Here is a 21450-nt window from a genome sequence, read left to right on the forward strand (position 1 = left end):
GGGATCGAGCCTCGTCTGAACCACCAGCCTGAGCAGCTTTCGTCTACTGACAGATCCCAGGTCTGCTCCGGTTCAGGGGAGTCTACAGGAGGACACAGGCCTGGGTTAGCTGTACCCGAACCAGCCAGAGGTCTCATTTTCCGTGGCACCTGTACCAGCCCCGTATTGGGCACAGAGAGCTCACAGGGGCATGAGGAAGTGGCAGTGAGCATTGCCTGCTGAGATGTGAAGCACATCATGGGTTGTTATCGTGGCAGCATGAGAAGCCCCAAGGAAGATGCAGTGTCTCTGTGCTGGATGCTGCACCCGTGCAGGGAGAACAATCAGGGTCTCAGCCCAGGAGCTGCCCACCCGCAGGGATCACGTCTGTCCCGGCCCAACCACGTGGTTACGAACATTGCAGCCCTGTCATTGTTTCAAGCAGACACCTGAGTGGCTCCCCAAGGATGCAAGACAGTCACTCAGGCATCCAAGTCTCCATCCTAAAGCTCACCTGAGTCCTGGGAGGGCAGCAGTTCCTCTATGGGGATGTGAGGAGGCTTGGCTGAAGGCCCTGGGGTTTCCCTCTGTCCTGACTCCTCCAAAGGCCTGTCCTCTGGATGGGCCTTGGGCTGCTCCGGACAGGGATCACCAGGGTCCTGCAGTGCCCCCGGGGGCTGCATCTCATCGGAGGGCCCCTCCTCGACCTTCACCCTCACTGTGACCTGGGGACGAGGAAAATATGTCAGTGCTGAGCCGGGATGTGGGAGCGATGGGGCTGGGAGGGGACGCTGTGCAAGCACATGGAGGTGCAACACTCTCACCTGCAGCGTCTCATCCTCCCCCTGACCCGGCTGAAACCCCTCGGCCACGGCCACGGCCTCGGCGCAGGTCTTCACACCACGACCCCGCGCCCGGCTCCGCATCTCCGGGGGCAGGATGGCCAGGAACTGCTCCAGCACCACCAGCTCCAGCACCTGCTCCTTGCTGTGGTCCTGGGGCTCCAGCCAAAGCACACACAGCTCCCACAGGCGGCTGCAAACCTCCCGCGGCCCCGCGGCTTCCCCGTAGCCCAGGCCCCGGAAACGTTGCCGCCAGGTCTCTGGGCCGGGCAGGTCGTGCCCCACTGCGAGCTGGGGGGTCTCCGCGCGGAGCCCGGCCAGAGCAGGGGGCTGCATGGCCGGCACGCCCTCCTGCCCCGCAGCCCCCGGCCTTGGCGTCGGACCGGCTCCTCCTGCAGCGCCTGCTCTCCTGCCCCCCGCGGTGCCGGGGGCTGCGGGGAAGGAGACAGCACAGGTGTCACCGCGGGGGGGAGACCACCGCCCCGCCCCGCCCCGTCGTCCGTCCCGCGCATCTCCCACGCGTCCACCCGGCCACACCTGCGAGCGCCGCTGCCAGGAAAGGGTTAACGTGCGGGCTGCGGGGGGATTCGTGCAGGGCTGCAGCAGCAGTGACGTAACCCACACCCTGGGACGTCACGTCTGACGCGACGGGGCCGACTCCGAGTGGCCCGGGGTTGCGGGGCGGGGCGGGGCAGAGGCTTCTCCCGTGTGCGGGGCTCTGGGACGCGCGGCCGAGCGGGTGCGAGTGCGAGGCAGGACGGGCAGCCCGGGAGGCCTGGGGGAGCAGCTGTCCCAGCGCTCCCATCCCCCGGGGCAGGCGGGGCGGGGGAAGCGGGGAGATGTTGGCGATGTCTGGGCCGTGGGGGTCAGCGCTGGGGGGGGCCGTGCTGGGGCGAGGCAGGGGCTACAGGGCCTGGGCGGGAGTGAAGCGGGAGAGGGCAGTTGTGGTCTGGGTCTCTGCCCAGCTGGGCCCCCCTAGCCACGCGGGCAGCAGGGGAGTGAGGACGCCTGGAGAAGTGTCCTGGTGTCTCGGGCTCTTGGGAGACATTGGAGACGTGCAGGGTCCTTGTGTGGGGTGGGGGGGAAGGTGCAGCCTTGTGGTGGGGGGCCCACGTGCAGGGCACTGGGGGGCCATAGGTGGATCTGTCCCGGTTCTCCCACCCCGCGGTAATGCCCATGCTGTCTCCTTCCCCTCAGACCCGACGCTGTGGGCAGGTGCTGCATATGAGCGAGTGCAGGGCAGCGAGAGCCCCAGCCGCGGTGGGGGAGGCCTCTCCAGGGAGACGTGCGTGCTGCGCTGCAACCCACAGCAGCCCCCACGACCCTTCCCCTCGCAGCCCTGCTGCAGCCGCTGGGGGAGCCAGGCGGGTGCGGGGGGCTCCTGGCAGCAGCTGCAGGGCAGGACACGGCCCTTGTGTCGTCCACCCGGGACCAGGCGCCATGGGGGACAGGACAGCAGGCACTGCAGGAGGAGCCGGTCTGACCTCAAAGCCGAAGACTGCAGGGCAGGAGGGCATGCCGGTCATGCAGCCCCCTGCTCCAGCCCAGCTCGCAACAGAGACCCCCCAGCTCGCAGCAGGGCACGACCTGCCCGGCCCAGAGACCTGGCGGCAACGTTTCCGGGGCATGGGCTACAGGGAAGCCGCGGGGCCGCGGGAGGTTTGCAGCCGCCTGCGGGAGCTATGTGTGCTCTGGCTGGAGCCCCAGCACCGCAGCAAGGAGCAGGTGCTGGAGCTGGTGGTGCTGGAGCAGTTCCTGGCCATCCTGCCCCCGGAGATGCAGAGCCGGGCACGGGGTCGTGGTGTGAAGACCTGCGCCGAGGCCGTGGCCGTGGCCGAGGGGTTTCAGCCGGGTCAGGGGGAGGATGAGACGCTGCAGGTGAGACTGTTGCACCTCCATGTGCTTGCACAGCGTCCCCTCCCAGCCCCATCGCTCCCACATCCCGGCTCAGCACTGACATGTCTTCCTCGTCCCCAGGTCACAGTGAGGGTGAAGGTCGAGGAGGGGCCCTCCGATGAGATGCAGCCCCCAGGGGCACTGCAGGGCCCTGTTGATTCATGGCCAGAGCAGCCAAAGGCCCATTGTGAGGACAGGCCTCTGGAGGAGTCAGGACAGAAGGAAATCCCAGGGCCTCAGGACAAGCCACCTTGCGTCCCCAAAGAGCAGCCCGCCCAGGAGTCAGGTGAGATCCACGATGTAGATATGGATGCCTGAGTGACTGTCCTGCAGCCTGGGGGAGACGCTCAGGTGTCTGCTTGTGACAGTGACAGGGCCGCAATGTTCATAACCGCGTGGCTGGGCCGGGACAGACATGATCGCTGGTGGGGGTGAGCAGCTCCTGGGCTGAGACTCTGATCTTTCTCCCTGCACGGATGCAGCGCTCGGCACACAGAGGCTGCATCTTCCTATAGCTAACCCAGGCCTCTGTCCTGCTGCAGACTCCCCTGAACCGGAGAAGACCTGGGAGCTGTCAGCAGATGAAAGCTGCTCAGGCTGGTGGTTCAGACGAGGCTCGATCCCAGGGGCAGGGAAGGGGCGGTGGTTCTCCACTCTCCAGCAGCATGAGCACCCTCCCTCGGTGCAGAAATCTCCCTTCCACAGCATGGTGGTGGGGTCAGTGCTCCACAGATCAGCGGTTCTTGTTCTCCTGGTGCCCCTGGAATCGTTTCACAGCCCAGGAGCAGACCGACCTTATGTTTCCCCTCCCCTGCCTTAGCATGTGGATCTGAACCCCAGCATCGCTCGAGCTGCTTTCCCCGGGAGCGATGTCCCTGCAGGCTCTGTCGTGGTGCTGTGATCACCTCCCCACGCTGGGACAGTGTTACAGGGGCTCATCTCCAGCCTCATGCCTGTGGAGGTGTGTTAGCAAGAGCTGCGGGATTCTGCGTCTTCCTTCTCCCCCCTCTTCCACACACTGAAGCCCCCGTCTCCTCAGTCCCAGGCCAGTGCAGGAGACTCGCAGGGCTTTCCCCATGCCAGCAGCACCAGGGCTCACATGTGCACTCCCTTCCCACGCGCAGGTGCTGGGACCCTGCAGAGAGCTGAGCAGCAGCCTGCTGAGGAGGGGCCGGTGATCCTGGAGCTGCAGAGGACGTGCACAGGGAGCCTGCAGGAGAGGAGCTCCCTGACCCCTGAGCCAGGCCAAGTGCAGAAGGGGCAGGGCAGACCTCCAAATCAGGAGGAGAGCTCGGAGGTGAACAGGGCACCCGGTTCACTTGTGGTGGGGAGTACAGGTGGGGCAGAGCGCAGGAGGAGCCCGGGGTGCTGTAAGGAATTTGGGAAGCAGAGAGACCTGAAGAGCACGAAGGCTGCAGCCCTAGCTACACTAGCAGGAGCTCCCTCCCGAGTGCAGATACCAGGGGTGCTGGCACGGGCAGGCCGGGTTACAGTGCGTGGAGCCGGGGCTCCCTGCCTCAGAACGTGCTGCCCAGGCTGCCCCAAAGGACCGAGCAAATAGATCGTGATGAGCTGGGCTAAAGCCGGCACCTGAACTGTATTCGCAGCTGCATCCACATCACATGTCAGCTGAAGACTGGGGAGTTGTGTCCCCTTACCTGTCATGGCTAAGATTGCAATTCGTCGTAGTACCCAGCGATTGCAGGGGGGGGCTGTGGGGGCCGGGAGCAGCTGGCCAGGAGACACTGATGGTGCAACGCTTGTGCCTGCAGCTCCGGGAGGTGTTCGAGGACGTGGCTGTGTATTTCACACGGAAGGAGTGGGAGCTGCTGGACGATGAAGACAAGGTGCTTTACCAGGACCAGATGCTGAAGAATTACCAAGCCCTCGTTTCCCTGGGTAAAGCTCTGGGTCTTGCTTCCCCTGGAGATATGTGAACTCTGCAGTTTTGTAGTCGCTCCCGTGTTTCAGCAGTCTCATCCTCATGAACTTATGGCTGGAGGTTTAAATCCCCTTCCACCCCACTGCCCTGTCAGTGGTCAGGCCTCCCTCACATTTCAGACTGAGATCTGCTCCTTCATTTGCTCTAGCCGCCTTCACTTGTGCCTTCCCCATTCTTGCAACTCCTGGTTCTTCCACATGCAGCAGTTTCTTGGCAACATGATCTCTCTTTGCCTTCTCAGCATGTTCACATCATCTCCAGGCCACTGTACACGAATGCACTAAGAGGTGTTCCTTGGGAAAGGATTCTGATTTCCTCCCTGTCTGACCTAGCGAGTCATCTCCTGGCACACTTAATGATCCTTGCATGCTCTGTTCTGTGATATCTAAATTCCCTTTCTCCTGTAGTTAAGACCTGGCACAAGTCAATAGATAGTCTTACCAGCCTCTGCTGCTACAACAGGGGGATGATGCAGTTCCTCAGCTTCTCTAGCGACCTGTGTACACGTTGTGTAACCTCAGTTAGTCTTCCAAGGGGTCCCTGGAAGATGCTGTCCACATCTCTTCCCAACATCTTGATCTCCATAAACCAGAAACTCTCTTTGCTGGATTTTTTACAGCCTGTCCTCTCAAGCTCCCTCTGCCACTCTCAGAAGTTTTCTTGTGCTCTTTCTAAAATCCCTCTGCTGATCGGATACCCTTCATTGTGATGACAAGAAGTGGGCTAGCTGCAGGACCTAGTGATAGACATTCTCTGGGACTGAAAACTGTTTAACGCAGGGGCTTGTACTGGCTTGTGTGCAGAGTTGCGGTACTGAGCTTTTACGGGGTCAGTTTGCTTTTCTGATGCTTTCTTTCCCCTACCTTTGCCCCAGAGGATTTCCTATGGGAAGTGCTTCATTGTTTTCTCTAGCTCAGCAAAGACCATCTTGAACATTTCTATATTATGGCCTTTTACGTGGTGTGAAATGTCTCTTTCAGCCTCCTTTTGTCCATATCCACGACTCCCAGGAACTTGGTGTTCAACCCTGCAGTACTTGCCAGCCTGTGCCCTCCTCACCCCTCCTGGGATGATGTTTCCAATGGATGGATGATTGCTCAGTTGCAGCTACACTTATTATGAAATCATCCTTTCCTTTCCCTGTTGAGGATGAATTACTCTCACTCCCAGAAAAAAAGTCTTAGTGTGAGCCACCTGTCATGGATGCTTTTCACTGCCCTTAGTCCCTTCACTAAGCTCATCTTCCTTTTCATGGAATTTCACTGATAAGATAAATGTTATACAACCACACATGTATCCAATACCTCTTCTTTTTGGTACCTTGAAAACAGTGAAAACTTTTTTTTTTCCTCCCCAGAACATCCTGATTTCATAGATTTTTAGCGTCAGATGGGATCTCAGGAGATCATCAAGTCCACCCCCCTGCCCTGGGCGGGAAAGCATGCCAGGGTCAGACAACCCCAGCCAGGTGCGTGTCCAGTCTCCTCTTAAAGATCCCCAGTAGGGGAGACCCCCAGCTCCCTTGGAGCCCATTCCAGATTCTGGCAACCCTTACTGTAAAAAGTTTTTCCTGACATCTAACCTAAATCTGCTCTCCATCAGTTTGTGGCTGTTGTTTCTAGTTACTCCAAGGGGTGCCCTGGTAAACAGAGTATCCCCTATTCCTGCTGACCCCCTCCAACGAATTTGTAGATGGCTGCTAGATCATGTCTCAGCTTTCTCTTGCTGAGGCTGAAGAGATCCTGGTCTCAATCTGTCCATGTAGGGCTTTGCCTGCAGGCCCCTAACCATCATACGTGTAGACCTCCTCGGGACCCTCTCAAGGTTGTCCATATCCCTCTTAAAGTGCAGCACCTGAAACGGGACACTGTACTCCAACTGCGGTCTTACCAATGCCGCATAGAGGGGATGTATCACCTCCCTACACCTGTTGGTTATGCACCTGCTAGTGCACGATACAGTGTGTCTAGCTTTACTGATCACTTACAGTCTGTAAGTGTGTTGGAGATTCCTTCTCCCTAGGTGCAGTAATTTGCATTTTTCTTTGTGAACCTGCATCCTATTCTGTACTACCCACATATCCACTCTGTCCATGTCCCCCTGAATCCGTTCCCTGCCTACCAGTGTGTTTACTTTGCCCCATAATTTGGTGTTGTGCATGAATTTGGAGGCAGTGTTCTTCACGCCCTCATCCAAGTCACTGATGAAGATATTGAACAGCGCTGGTCCAAGGACCGAACCTTGGGGGACTGCACTGCCCACACCTTTCCAGGTCGACACTGACCTGTCCACCACCACTCTCTGGGTGAGTCCCATAAGTTGATTTACTACCCACCTGACTGTGTAATCGTCTACATCACAGCCTCTTAGTTTACTTATGACAATGGGATGAGACACCATATCGAAGGCCTTTTTAAAATCCAGATCAATGGCATGTACCTCGACTGCTGCATCTAAGCATTTTCTGACGTAGTTGTAAAAAGAAACAAGGTCACTCAGGCAGGAGCTCCCTGCTATGAATCCATGCCGGTTACCCTTCAGCATTATTTTTCCTGCTGGACTTGCACAAATGTGATCTTTAATAATTTTTTCAAAGGTTTTTCCAAGGCTAGAGGTGAGACTAACTGGCTATAGTTACCCAGATCCTTCTTCCTCCCCTTCTTGAAAATAGGGACCACATTGGCCCTTTTCCAGTTCTCTGGGACTTGTCCTGAGCACCACAAGTGCTCAAACAGTCATGCCAGTGGTTCTGCTGTGACACAGGCCAATTCCTTCAGCACTCTTGGAGGAAAATCATCTGGGCCTACTGACTTGAACACATCCAGCCCCTCCCAAGTGTCCCTTCACTAGGTCGGTGCTAACTGTTCGTGAGCTGGTGTCCCTCTTGTGCCTGTCTGTAGTCCAGCTGAGAGATGTCATTGTTTGTGTTCAGAAATACAGATGCATGGATCATGCATTTCCTCACCTGTCCCTGGTGACACTGTCAGTTTAATGCCCTTTCTAAATCAGGAGTGGTTGGTGCTTTGTTTCCTATGACCACTCCTCATCCACCTGGGTGACAAGGACTATTATCTCTTGAAGGCTTCTCCCTGCAGTGCCTTCTCTTTCATCTTAAATGCCCATCATCCCTTGTCCATCAAGGCCCTAGTAGACACCTTGAGTTCATTGGATCCATTCCCCTAATCCCACTTGGATTCTGCATCCAGTACCCAGTCACAAATGCTCTTTAACCACTGTCCAAACAGGATATCGAGGTCCCACACCTGACTTAATCTGCAGCATCCAGCGAGGACAGGTAGAGCTCTGGGTCTGTGATGATGAGGAGATTGGGGAAATCTCAACATCAGAGTACGTGCTGCCAGGTGAGTTATGGCTGTCTCTTCCCTCTGCCCCCGCCCCAACTCTGCTGTCAGTAATGCTTCATGGCCAGATTGCCAGTGGGACTTGAAAACTGTATGCCTTTCCTGTGCTGCCATTCATAGTATCATAGTAGCTAGGGTCAGGAGGGATCTGAACAGATCGTCTAGCCTGACCCCCTGCCACAGGCAGGAATGAATGCTGGGTTCACAAGACCCCAGACAGGTGATAGTCCAACCTCCTCTTGAATGTGCCCAAGGTAGGGGCGAGGAACACTTCCCTCGGAAGTTGGTTCCAGATTTTGGCCACCCTAACTAAAATATTGCTTTCTGATCTCCAACCTACACCTATTCTCCATCAGCTTATGACCATTGTTCCTCGTCACCCCAGGTGGTGCTGGGGAGAAAAGGGCTCTGCCTATTTGCTGTTGATCCCCCCTGATGAGCTTCTCGGCAGCCACCAGGTCCCCCGTCAGCCTCCTCTTGCTGAGGCTGAACAGGTTCAGGTCCTTCAGTCTCTCCTCGTAGGTCCTGTCCTTCTGCCCTCTCACCAAGTGGGTGGCCTCCTCTGAACCCTCTCTAGGCTGGCCACATCCCTTTTGAAGTGCAGCGCCCAGTACTGAACGTAGTACACCAACTGCGGCCTGACCAGTGTCACATAGAGGGGGAGGATCACCTCTCTGGACCGGCTTGAGTTGCACCTATGGATGCATGACAAGGTCTGGCTGGCCTTGCTGGCTGTGGTCTGGCATTGGCGGCTCATGTTCATCTTGGAGTCAATAATGACTCCAAGATCCCTTTCTGCCTCTGTGCTTTCAAGAGGGGAACTCCCCAGCCTGTATGTGTGCTGTGGAGTCCTTCTCCCCAGGTGCAACACCCTGCATTTGTCTGCGTTGAACCACATCCTATTCTCATCTGCCCACTTTTGTAGTCTGTCTAAATCTAGTTGCAGCCTCTCTCTCACTTCAAGTGTGTACACCTCGCCCCACACCTTAGTGTCATCAGCAAACTTGGACAGTGTGCGTTCCACCCCCTCATCCAAGTTGCTGATGAAGATGTTAAACAATGCGGGCCCGAGGACCAAGCCCTGGGGGACCCCACTGCTCACATCTCGCCAGGTTGAGTACAACCCGTCCACCACTACTCTCTGGGTGCGCCCCATCAGCCAATGTTTTACCCATCCTACTCAGCAGGCATCAATGCTGCAGTCACTTAATTTATTGACGAGGATGGGGTGAGAGACAGTGTCAAAGGCCTTCTTAAAGTCTAGAAAAACTACATCCACAGCAACACCATCATCCAAGGATTTAGTTACTTGGTCGTAAAAGACAATCAGGTTGGTCTGGCAGGACCTGCCTTTGGTGAACCCATGCTGATTGCCCCTGACCATGATCTCCCCTGCAGGCCCCCCACAGATGTGCTCCTTGATGATCCTCTCCAAGAGCTTCCCGAGCACCGAGGTGAGGCTTACAGGCCTATAATTACTTGGGTCCTCCTTCCTCCCCTTCTTAAAAATTGAGACCACATTAGCTAGTTTCCAATCCCCTGGCACCTGGCCAGCTGACCACGAGTGCTCATCCAGCCAGGCCAAAGGCTCTGTGATGACCCCTGCCAGCTCCCTCAACACTCTTGGGTGGAGGGCATCTGGACCTGCAGATTTAAAAATGTCTAGCCCTTCCAGAAGATCCCTAACTATGTCTGCACTGACTGAAGGCTTGATAGAGCTATCCCCAAGGTTGTACCTACCTCTGGTAGGTGGGATATCCCGGTCCCTGTTCAGGAAAACAGAGGCAAAGAAACTGTTAAAAATATCAGCTTTCTCATCTGGCATGGCCACCAGATTACCATTTGTGCCTTGCAGGGGCCCTACATTGCCTGGTGCCCTCTTCTTGCTCCCAGTGTATACTTGAAAAAGGACTTTTTGTTGTCCTTAATCCTGGACGCTAGCCTGAGCTCCATCTCTGCCTTGGCCTTCCTAATAGCCCTCCCGCACTCCTGCACCGAGGAGGAGTACTCCTCCTTGGTGATAATTCCTCCCTTCCACTAGTTGTACGCTCCCTTTTTAGTCCTCAGGCATTGCTGAATGCCCTTGCTGAGCCAAGGGGGTTTCTGAGTGCTCTTACCCACCTTGCTTCTCTCGGGGACTGTTATCCTTTGGGCCTGGAGGATTGCCCCCTTAAGGTACGACCATCCCTCATGGGCTCCCATCTCATCTACCTTCTGGGCCCTTAGTGCCTCCCCCACTAGTCTCCAAAGCTCAATGAATTTGGCCCTTCTGAACTCAAGGGCTTTAGCCTTGGTATGAGCCCTAGACGCCCTGCGTTGGATATTGAAATCCAGCAGGTGATGATCGCAATTGCCCAGGTGGTCAAGGACCTGCAGTCCCCTCACCAGGTCATCCCCATTGCAGAGTGCTGACCATGGACCCAGGGGGCACATACTCTGCCCCCCCCCCACACCATCGCAGGGTGCACACAGTGGTGGGAGCCCTATATATCTCTTATCAATGAACCCCTAAGGGGTATGGGTGGTTGGGTATGGGCTTTGTAGAGGGCTGTGGGTGTGTGTGTAGATGTGTGGATATGGTGTGTGGGGGAGGGTGTTGGGGTATATGTGGATGTGTTGGTGGGTATGGTGGGTTTGTGGGGATGTGTGGGTGGGCATGGGGTTTGTGGGGGGATGTGGGGTGTGTGTGGGGTGTGCATGTAGCAGTAAATGGGGCCTCCCCCAGAGGTTTGTATGTGTGAGTGTTAGTGGGTGTAGGGGAGGGTGTGGTTAGGTGTGGGCTTTGTGGTGTGTATGATTGTGTGGTGGATGGTGTGGTTATGGGGTTTGCCTGGGAGGGTTTAAGGGTATTTGAGATGTGCATGGGAGTGCCTGCACAAGCCCAATTGAGCAGGTCAGGCCCTTTCCCCACCTCACAACAACCCAGAGCTCGCATGCCCTGTGGCGCCTGCTCCACCACTGTCAACAGTGCACAGCCCCAGCATTGTCTGCATCAGCTCCATCTAGGCTTGATGCATTCAACCGCCCCTGGGCATGTAGCATGGGTAGGGCAGCTCCTTCTGGCAGCTGCCCCCAGCCCTATGGTAGCAGTGGGAACCAGCGCCCTGCTAGTGAGAGCTAGAAAGAGCTGCAGCTGCCCAGACTACCTAGAAAGGCAGCCCAGCTGCAGATCAATCCCAGCCCTGCTTTATGCCCAGTGGGCAACAGTATGTGCACAGCACATTGGCCAGGTGGGACTAAGGAACCTGCTGCAGGCTAGACAGGCTGTATTTTGCCCACCCCTGCTGTAATGTGTCCAGGCAGGTGGTATTCCCACTCTCTGGAATTGAACAATGTGGAAACAAGCAACTGTTCCTTTCTTCTCCTTCTAATGAGAGCTGTTAGGAGACGATTAGTTTTGCCATCTTGATTTTCAGCCCAGATCTAGTTTCCGTGGGCTGCCACAATCTTAAGTTGCTATCTTCACTCAGCAATGTAAGAGTTAATTCCCCAGCCCAAACTAGCCACACTTTCCTAGGGCGTTATGGGATTTGTAGTCCCCCATTGAAATCAGCATGGTATACAGAGATTCTGTGTAGCCATTCCTGTGGGACAAGAAAGAAGCTAAGGCTGTCCTTGGCTGCTTCTGGTCAGGTTGACCCAAAACCCAGGAAGAGTTTCATCATGTTCTCAGGCTGCATTAAATGGCTCCATGGCATGGGTGGGATTCAAAAGATTTCACATTGTGGCAGAAAGTGAATCCCCCGTGGTTTGCACCAGAATAGCCCCCTATTACCAGATTTGCCCATTACTTTGGGGTTTGCTCATTTATTAGAGGTACATTTCTAATGTCTTTATAACTCTTATAGTTTCATAGTTGGTAGGGTTGGAAAGGACCTAATCAGATCAAGTCCGACCGCCTGCCATGGCAGGAAAGAGTACCGGGGTCAAACAACCCCAGCAAGGTGTCTATCTAGCCTCCTTTTGAAGACCCCCAGGGTAGGAGTGAGCACCACTTCCCTTGGAAGCTGGTTCCAGATCCCAGCCGCCCTGACAGTGAAGTAGCGCCTCCTGATGTCTAGTCTGAATCTACTATCTGTCAACTTATGGCCACCATTTCTTTTTACTCCCAGTAGTGCTCGAGGGAACAGGGACTCTCCCATTGCCTGCTGGTCTCCCTTGGCCAGTTTATAGATGGCCACCAGATCCCCTCTCAGCCTTCTCTTGTGGAGGCTGAACAGGTTCAGGTCCCATAGCCTTCACTCGTAGGGCTTGCCACCCCTCAATCTTGTCCACATCCCTCCTGATGCAGTACTCCAACTGCGGCCTGCCCAATGTTATATAGAGGAGGAGGATCACCTCCTTGGACCTGCTCGTGATGCATCTGTGAATTCATGACAAGGTGTGGTTAGCCTTCCTGACTGCATCCCCACATTGGCGGCCCATGTTCATCTTGGAGTCTATAATGACTCCAAGATCCTTTTCTGCTTCTGAGCTGATGAGAAGGGAGGGAAGGGAATTCTATCAGTGTGCTGTTTGTGTTACTTGTGTTTCTATATGGAGCTATAGCTCTCCCTTCTGCAAGTCCTCACCCCCAATGAAGCAATCTTGCAGGACTCGGGTTCAGTGGGTCTGGGCTCCTCCAGTCACCAAATTGGTCAAATACTTACACACACACACACACACACACACACACATAGATTAACGTGACATGCTTGATCCAACTGGGTTGATCAGCATGTACAGGCTGATGCCCTCATATGCCAGGAATTAGTTCATTAAGGAACAATAAAATGCAGTCAGACACAAGCACACAGGTGAACAGAATACCTCTGAATCAGGCTGGATGGCCAGCTGACATCCTCGTGGACCAGAATTCAGTTCATTAGGGCATGTCTGATATAAACTGGGTCAATCAGCCTATAAAGGCTGATCCTCTTATGTGTCTCAAACTCAGCATGTCCCAATATTTTTCCCTAACTGTCCTTGTAGTGATAGCCTCTTGATGAGCAGACCCCATGGTATTTTGGGGCTTTACAGGGATCTTTGGCTTAGGTAAAAGAAGCATTGCTGTAGAGCAAGTGGGAAGGGGAAGCAGAGAAGGAAAAAATCACCCAATTACCACCAGTTTGACTATAAAAGTTATTTATTGCCAAGTATATGACATTTAAGATGGTACTAGTCGTAATAGTCATGCAAGGAAAAACAAACAAAATAATTACAATATTACCCAGGTTGAATTGAGTATTTTGGGAAACCTAGATCAAGCCTAACTAAAAAAATTCAGGTTCAGAAAGCTATGCCTAGAGAGAAGAAGAAAAAGAGAGAAAGAGAGACCGAGGGCTGGGATCTCATCATTCCAAGGGACTCGGGTGATTTGCTGACAGGCAAAGTTCCCAGCATGGTCGTTGAAGCTTATACAGGTGACGGAAAGAGACGATTTGTTTCTCCCAGCTTCTCGAGAACAGTAGTGGATGCTGTGAGAGAGATTTCTAGACACCTAGGAGCCAGCTTGAAATTATTATGAATATAGAAGATATACTGGAAGGGCTTCTCAGATGACCTAGCTATGCTTGCACTTGGAAGTCAGCATAAGTGTTTTGTATTTTACCTGTTGTGAGTAAGCCTCAGCTTAGCATGACTTTCAGATCTTTGTGTAGTCTTTTCACAGACTTAAGGGGATTGCTAACTTGGAGTGTTCATAAACTTTTTGGGAAGGACTTCCACCAGTCATCCCGGGAAAAGTATGATAGCATGTATGGTCAGGGCTCCAATGGGCTGGACGCTGTGATGAACCCTGAACCATTGTTCAAATCTCGCCCATACACCCTCTGACTCGGTTTCTTGCCTCAGCGTTCCCGAACCTGGCAACCGACTTTTAGTCAATCAAATTTAAATAGGCCTCCCACACTGGAGTGAAGGACTGTACAGCCAAAGATGCCTATTACACTTTTCTTCTCCTTAGTTGTGGTTAGATGAGGTATGCGGGGGGGATAGAAAAAGTCCTTGGTAAGTCCATCAAGCTGGGTGCAGGGTCTCCCTCGAGAATACAGAGCTGACACGTAATACCCCTTCCTGTTTCCTGTCTGGGGCCTTGAGTGTCACAAAGCCTGAGACTTGGCGCAGTCCTGGTTCAACTTCATGCCAAGGCCTTAGCCCCTTTGAACACTCCTGTGACATGGATGCCATCTGGGACCAGTGAGCAGAGGAAAGATCCATGGGTGCATTCCCTGCACAAGACCTTTTTTCTGTAAGCAGGCAGGAAGCACAGCCCTGCTCCTCTCAGAAGACAGTGCCACAGCTCTACTTCCCTGCTTCATCCTCAGCCCCTTTGAACATGACACTAATAAGGCACTGCCCTAATGCACATGTCTGACGTGTGCTTATCTCAACAGGGCCTGAAGTGATGGTACAGACAGCTGGGCCAGATACTCTGAGAGTCTGGGTCTGATCTTCACCGAATAGGGAGCATTAGCCCAGCACAGGGACCTGCCCCACCCTCACCCTAGGACTTCAGTTTTTGGCAAGACCTTGTTTTCTTGAGGGAACACAATGCCAAGGTCCAGGCCTGCTCTGAGGCCCATCCCAGTAGACAGAATAGCAGTGTTTAGTTCCTACCCTGCTGGCAAATGGGCAATCTGGAGTTTCTCTTCCCCATGCAGGAAGTACTAGGCTGCTGAGCAGAGCTGAGGAGCAGCCTCCTGTGGAAGGGTCTGCAGACCTGGAGCCAGCACAGACTTCCTCAGGGAGTTGGGGTGAGATTGACTCCCTGGGACCTGAGAAGGAGCCATGGCACGAGAGTCAGGGGAGGCCCCAAAAGCAGAAGGAGAAGGTAGCCATGAGCCAGGTACCATCTCCAGTTGGGCGTGAGGGTGGAGAAGGGGCAGAACCTAGAAACAGCCCTGAGTGCAGGCAAGAATTTGTGGAGCTCAGAGACCTTAAGAGCAACTGGAAAGATGCACTGCACCCAAGCAAATGCAGTGGGGAGGGCCTCAGAGGTAAGCTGGAGCTCACTGCCAAAGATTGGGGCAGAGCTCACCTCTACCTGTAGGTCAGGAAAACCTTTAGGTGCCGAGCACTCCTGGCTCTTCACAAGATACGGTAGACTGGGGAGAAGTCCCATGTATGCACCAAATGTGGGAAGGGCTTCATCTGCCTCTGCCCTGGTTGCTTACTGCCAGACCCGTACTGGAGAGCTACCCCACTGCTTCAAGAAATTGGTGAAGAGCTTTGTGTGCCCCACAGACTTGGTCAAGCACTTACATGTGCAGAGGGGGAAGTGTCAGACACAGCTGTGTCAAAAGTGGCAAGACCTTCACCCATTTTTTCTCCCTGTTTCAGGACCGGTGCATCCACCTAGGGAGGAAGACGCACCACTGCACTGAGTGCAGGAAGAACTTCATGTGCTTGCAAGACCTGTCCCAGCACAAGTGTGTGCAGCACCACTGCACTAAGTGTGGGAAGAGATTCAGGCAGCTCTCCAACCTGGCAAGACACTGGTGCATGCACACAAGAGAGAAGCCACATCAGTGCTCTGAGTGTGGGAAGAGCTTCGCTCACTCCTTTAGGCTGGCTCAGCACCAGCGTATCCACATGGGGGAGAAGCCATATAAGTGCTCAGAGTGTGGGAAAAGCTTCAATCACTCCTCCAACCTGGCTCAGCACCAGCGTATCCACACAGGGGAGAAGCCACATCAGTGCTCACAGTGTGGGAAGAGCTTCACTTACTCATCCAGATTGGCTCAGCACCAGTGTATCCACACAGGGGAGAAGCCACATCAGTGCTCACAGTGTGGGAAGAGCTTCACTCACTCCTCCACCCTGGCTCAGCACCAGCGTATCCACATGGAGAAGCGACATCAGTGCTCAGAGTGTGGGAAGAGCTTCACTTACTCATCCAGATTGGCTCATCACCAGCGTATCCACATGGGGGAGAAGCCACATCAATGCTCAGAGTGTGGGAAGAGCTTCACTCAGCCCTCCAGCCTGGCTCTGCACCAGCTTATCCACACAAGGGAGAAGCCATATCAGTGCTTAGAGTGTGCGAAGAGCTTTGCTAACTCCGTTAGGTTGGCTCAGCACCAGTATATCCACACGGGGGAGAAGCCATATCGGTGCTCAGAGTGTGGGAAGAGCTTCAGTCACTCCTCAAAACTAGCTGAGCACCAGCGTATCCACACAGGGGAGAAGCCACATCAGTGCTCAGAGTGTGGGAAGAGCTTCACTTACTCATCTAGATTGGCTCAGCATCAGCGTATTCACACTGGGGAGAAGCCACATCAGTGCTCACAGTGTGGTAAGAACTTCACTCACTCCTCCACCCTGGCTCAGCACCGGCGTATCCACATGGAGAAGCGACATCAGTGCTCACAGTGTGGGAAGAGCTTCATTTACTCATCCAGATTGGCTCATCACCAATGTATCCACATGGGAGAGAAGCCACATCAGTGCTCCGAGTGTGGGAAGAGCTTCACTTTCTCCTGCAGGCTGGCTCAGCACCAGCATATCCACACGGGGGAGAAGCCATATCAGTGCTCAGAGTGTGGGAAGAGCTTCAGTCACTCTGCCAACCTAGCTCGACACCAGCGTATCCACACAGGGGAGAAGCCACATCAGTGCTCGGAGTGTGGGAAGAGCTTCTCTCAGTCCTCAAACCTGGCTCGGCACCAACTTATTCACATGAGGAAGAAGCCATAATAGTGCTCAGAGTGGGACGAGCTTCATCTATTCTTGCCACCTGTCCCAGCACCACTGTATCCACATAGAGGAGAAACCACATTCTTACTCAGAGAATGGGAAGTGCTTCCTCCATTCCTCCAAGCTGGCCCAGCACCAGTGTATCCCTCTCCGGGAGTGTCCATAATTCTGCCAGCAATACAGGAAGGGTTTGGGGATGTATACCAGCTCATCACCCACCAGGTCCTGCATCCAGGGTTGCAATCTCATGCCGGTGGACTGCAGCAACTGATCACCCTTGTTCAGCCTTTCTAGGGTACTGCAAAACCCAAAGGGCACAGAGGCTGGCCTCCCAGGTTTAATGCGGATGAAGGGTTAAAAGGAAACATCTCAGGAAGAGGCCAGCACAGATACTGGGGGAACCTGTGAGGAGATTGTGGAAGAATACCATCTCTGTCTCTCCCCATTTCTGAGGAAGGTGGGAAACCTGCGCTCTCTGCCTACATGGCTGGCATCACATACCTGGGTGGGGGGCTTAAGCTCCCTATTGTTCCAAGCAATGCTAACATGACAGGGAGGGGGTCAGAGCCACTGGAAGTCCATCCTCTTACCCCTAGAAGTAGTCCTTTGGGAAGGGGGCAACCAGTGATGCATTTCAAATTGGTTGGCTGGCAGCCAACAGTTGCTGGCCTTCATTGGATCAGGTAAATGAGGTCGTAAGTTCTATATAAGTTATGGACTGCTTAGGAGGAGGGGCAGTAGCCATGATGAGAACTGAGAGAGAATCTGGACCATCTGAAACTCTCCTGAAACTCATGATCAATGAACTGCTTGCCTCCAGAGGGAATCTTCACCTGCCTCTTTATGATACTTTTGAGTAAGCTACTTGAGAGCTACCTAGATATATAGCTTGCAGTAATGCAGATGCGTAATCAAAGGCTGCCATGCCACTCTCCTCTATCGGATTTTTTTTTATTTTGCTCTACTCTGTACCCTATTGCAAACCTACTCCTTGTGACCAATAAAGTTCTCCTTAATACCTAGCATGGGAAACTTATTGTTTGGGGGGAAAGGGGGGCTAGATTATGCCTTGGGGACCCCTTGGTTCGGTTGACAGGGACACTGCTATTTGTGCTTCAAACTAACGGAACACCCCAGGTTCTTGCAGTGGGTAGAGTACCCCTCAAGGACTACTAGGCCTGTGTTTCCAAGGAGGCATGGGACTGGGATCAGTCCAGACCCTGGGTGGTGGCGTTGTTACCCCCAGGCTTGCAGGTGTGCTCCAGGAAGTGGGTAGGTGAGACATGAGGTGCCCCCATGGAGGCACTCTGAGCCTGGAAGCTGGTCAGGTGCAGTGAGGTGGATGGCTCAGTGCAGGAGCACCCCCTACTGGCCCGCCACAGAGATGATCTTTGCATCAGCCTTGGAGCCTGTGCCACCCCATCATTCTCTAAAAGCAGGCAGCATTCCCAGGAGGAGAAGAAGTGTCATTAAAATAGGTGCCCTCCCCAAAACAGCTGGCTCCAAATGACACCCAGGGACTGCCTTTGGCTGACTATCAGCTTTGACTTCCCTGCTGGCCCCAGGGTTCTTGTATGTGAGGCTTTAGAGTTGCAGGAAGGAGAACATTTATTTCTGGGGAAGCATTCCTAGTCCTCCACCCTGACCATGACTCCTCCCCACCGCGTCCCCCTTCTTCCAGGCCTGCACATGCCGGTCATGGTCTGCAAGAAACTGGTACTGCAACCCCATTAGCCCAGTTTAGCGGCTTTGTCTTCTCAGCCCCTCATCAGAACTCAGCACCACCAGGTGCCGGCTGCCCTCCTTCCCACCGTCCTTTACTACATGTCATTCTCTGCAGCACCTTCCTTGGTAATCAAGCCTCACAACTTAACATGATACCCCTGTGGTTGGTCTCTCTGCCCTCTCAAGAGCTGTGAAATGCAATAATAGGGGTAAAGGAGGTGCAGCCGGTGACAGGTCCTGCCTCTTCTGTGGAAGGGTTAGAAAATGAAGGCATCGTCTGGGTGAAATGCAGCATGTAATCTCCCTTTGGGAATACTGAGGCTTCCCTCCTTGTCCCAAAGCTGCTTGGCTCCATGAGTGTCCTGTAGGAGCTACTCCACGAGGTCCTGGGGGTTAAAGTAGGCTATAAGGTGACTATTGGCCAGCAGTATACCCTTGTTGCCAAAAAGGCTAAGGGCATACCCAGCTGCACTGGTAGTTGTGTTACTAGTAGGTCAAGAGAATTGATTCTCCCCCTCTTTTCAGCACAGGGGAGGCCACATCATAGATTCATAGATTCATAGATGTTAGGGTCGGAAGGGACCTCAATAGATCATCAAGTCCGACCCCCTGCATAAGCAGGAAAGAGTGCTGGGTCTAGATGACACCAGCTAGATACTCATCTAACCTCCTCTTGAAGACCCCCAGGGTAGGGGAGAGCACCACCTCCCTTGGGAGCCCGTTCCAGACCTTGGCCACTCGAACTGTGAAGAAATTCTTCCTAATGTCCAATCTAAATCTGCTCTCTGCTAGCTTGTAGCCATTACTTCTTGTAACCCCCGGGGGCGCCTTGGTGAATAAATATGCACCAATTCCCTTCTGTGCCCCCGTGATGAACTTATAGGCAGCCACAAGGTCGCCTCTCAACCTTCTCTTGCGGAGGCTGAAAAGGTCCAGTTTCTCTAGTCTCTCCTTGTAGGGCTTGGTCTGCAGGCCCTTAACCATATGAGTGGCCTTTCTCTGGACCCTCTCCAGGTTATCCGCATCCTTCTTGAAGTGTGGCTCCCAGAATTGCACGCAGTACTCCAACTGCGGTCTGACCAGCGCCCGATAGAGGGGAAGTATCACCTCCTTGGACCTGTTCGTCATGCATCTGCTGATGCACGATAAAGTGCCATTGGCTTTTCTGATGGCTTTGTCACACTGCCGGCTCATGTTCATCTTGGAGTCCACTAGGACTCCGAGATCCCTTTCCACTTCTGTGCCCCCCAGCAGGTCATTCCCTAGGCTGTAGGTGTGCTGGACATTTTTCCTCCCTAGGTGCAGCACTTTGCATTTCTCCTTGTTGAACTGCATCCTGTTGTTTTCTGCCCACTTGTCCAACCTGTCCAGGTCTGCTTGCAGCTGTTCCCTGCCCTCCGGCGTGTCCACATCTCCCCATAGCTTTGTGTCATCTGCAAACTTGGACAGAGTACACTTCACTCCCTCGTCCAAGTCACTGATGAAGACATTAAAGAGTATCAGTCCAAGGACCGATTCCTGCGGGACCCCACTGTCCACACCCTTCCAGGTTGAAGCCGACCCATCCACTACGACCCTCTGGGTGTGACCCTCTATCCAATTCGCCACCCACCGGACTGTGTAGTCATCCAAGTCACAGCCTCTTAACTTGTTCACCAGTATGGGTGGGATACCGTATCGAAGGCCTTCCTGAAGTCTAAGTATACAACATCCACCCCTCCTCCTGTGTCCAGGCATTTCGTAACCTGGTCATAAAAAGAGACTAGATTGGTCAGGCACGATCTGCCTGCCACGAACCCGTGCTGGTTTCCCCTCAGCATTATTTGCCCTGCTGGGCTCTCACAAATGTGAGCCTTGATAGTTTTTTCAAAGACTTTGCCAAGGAAGGAGGTGACACTGAGTTGCCCGTGTCCTCCTTCCTCCCCTTCTTGAAAATGGGGACCACATTGGCCCTTTTCCAGTCCTCCGGGAATTGGCCCATGCGCCACGAGCGTTCAAATATTCCCGCCAGTGGCTCTGCAATGACGTCAGCCAGTGCCTTCAGCACCCTTGGATGGAGCTCATCTGGGCCTGACGACTTAAAGGCATCCAGTTCCTCCAAGTGACTCTGCACCATCTCAGGATCTACGTATGGAAGTCTGGCGCCTTGCTGCTGCCTCTCTACAACCCCTGTGAGAGACTTGTCTTGCCCCTCGCTTAGGAACACTGAGACAAAGAACTCGTTGAGGAGTTCAGCCTTGTCCCCCCTGTCCGTCACCAATTGTTTCTGCCCATTTAGCAGGGGTCCTATTCCTCCCTGGGCCTTCCTTTTACTCCCTATATATCTAAAAAACAATTTCTTGTTGTCTTTTACTTGGTTTGCCATCCTCAGCTCCATGGTACCTTTGGCCCATCTAACTGCCTCCCTACAAGCACGAGCAGAGGAGGTATATTTGTCTTTGGTGATCTCTCCCTGTTTCCACTTTTTATGTGCTCCCCTTTTGGCCCTTAGGCTGCCCTGGATTTCTAACATCTGAAGTCCTGTGTCCAGTTGTGGGCCCCCCCCACTACCCAAAGGATGTGGACACATTGGAGAGTCCATCAGAGGGCGACAAAAATGGTGAGGGGGCTGGGGGACATGACTTTGAGGAGAGGCTGAGGGAACTGAGCTTATTTGGTCTAGAGAAGTCTGAGGTGGGATTGAATAGCAGCCTTCAACTACCTGCAGGAGGGTTCAGAAGAGGATGGAGCTGGACTGTTCTCAGTGGTGGCAGATGCCAGAGCAAGGAGCAATGGGCTCAAGTTGCAGCAAGGGAAGTTTAGGTTTGATATTGGGAAGTATTCTCTCACTAAGAGGGTAGTAAAATTCTGGAACAGGTTACCAAGAGAGGTGGTGGGAGCTTCATCCTTGGAGGTTTTCAAAACCCGGCTAGATAAAGGTTTGTCTGGGATGATCTAGTTGGAGATGGTCCTGCTTTGAACAAAGGGTTGAACTAGATGAGCTCCTGAGGTCCCTTCCAACCCTAATTTTCTATGACTTTTTAGAGCA

General features: G+C 53.8%; 1 protein-coding gene and 1 pseudogene across 1 annotated transcript; both read left to right on the top strand.

Annotated features, from left to right (window-relative positions):
- The first annotated feature begins 1472 nt into the window (after positions 1 to 1472).
- Positions 1473 to 17720, top strand: LOC102576460 (zinc finger protein 708). Its single transcript, XM_059721186.1, has 9 exons — positions 1473 to 1560; positions 2019 to 2699; positions 2799 to 3003; positions 3538 to 3678; positions 3842 to 4014; positions 4490 to 4616; positions 7905 to 8021; positions 14663 to 14847; positions 15342 to 17720. Exons 2-9 carry the CDS (start codon positions 2046 to 2048, stop codon positions 16695 to 16697), a joined length of 2958 nt encoding a protein of 985 aa, XP_059577169.1. The 5' UTR covers positions 1473 to 1560; positions 2019 to 2045; the 3' UTR covers positions 16698 to 17720.
- The window catches only part of LOC102575564 (zinc finger protein 883-like), a 100143-nt pseudogene continuing 81611 nt past the window's right edge, over positions 2919 to 21450 (top strand).

The sequence above is a fragment of the Alligator mississippiensis genome, chromosome 2 (assembly GCF_030867095.1).
Source record: "Alligator mississippiensis isolate rAllMis1 chromosome 2, rAllMis1, whole genome shotgun sequence".
NCBI lineage: Eukaryota > Metazoa > Chordata > Crocodylia > Alligatoridae > Alligator > Alligator mississippiensis.

Coding starts and splice junctions, on each gene's coding strand:
- LOC102576460 (XM_059721186.1), top strand. CDS start 2,046: ATGAGCGAGTGCAGGGCAGCGAGAGCCCCAGCCGCGGTGGGGGAGGCC. Junction 3,004..3,537: donor GCAGCCCGCCCAGGAGTCAG/GTGAGATCCACG, acceptor CCCCTGCCTTAG/CATGTGGATCTGAACCCCAG. Junction 14,848..15,341: donor AGAAGGTAGCCATGAGCCAG/GTACCATCTCCA, acceptor TCCCTGTTTCAG/GACCGGTGCATCCACCTAGG.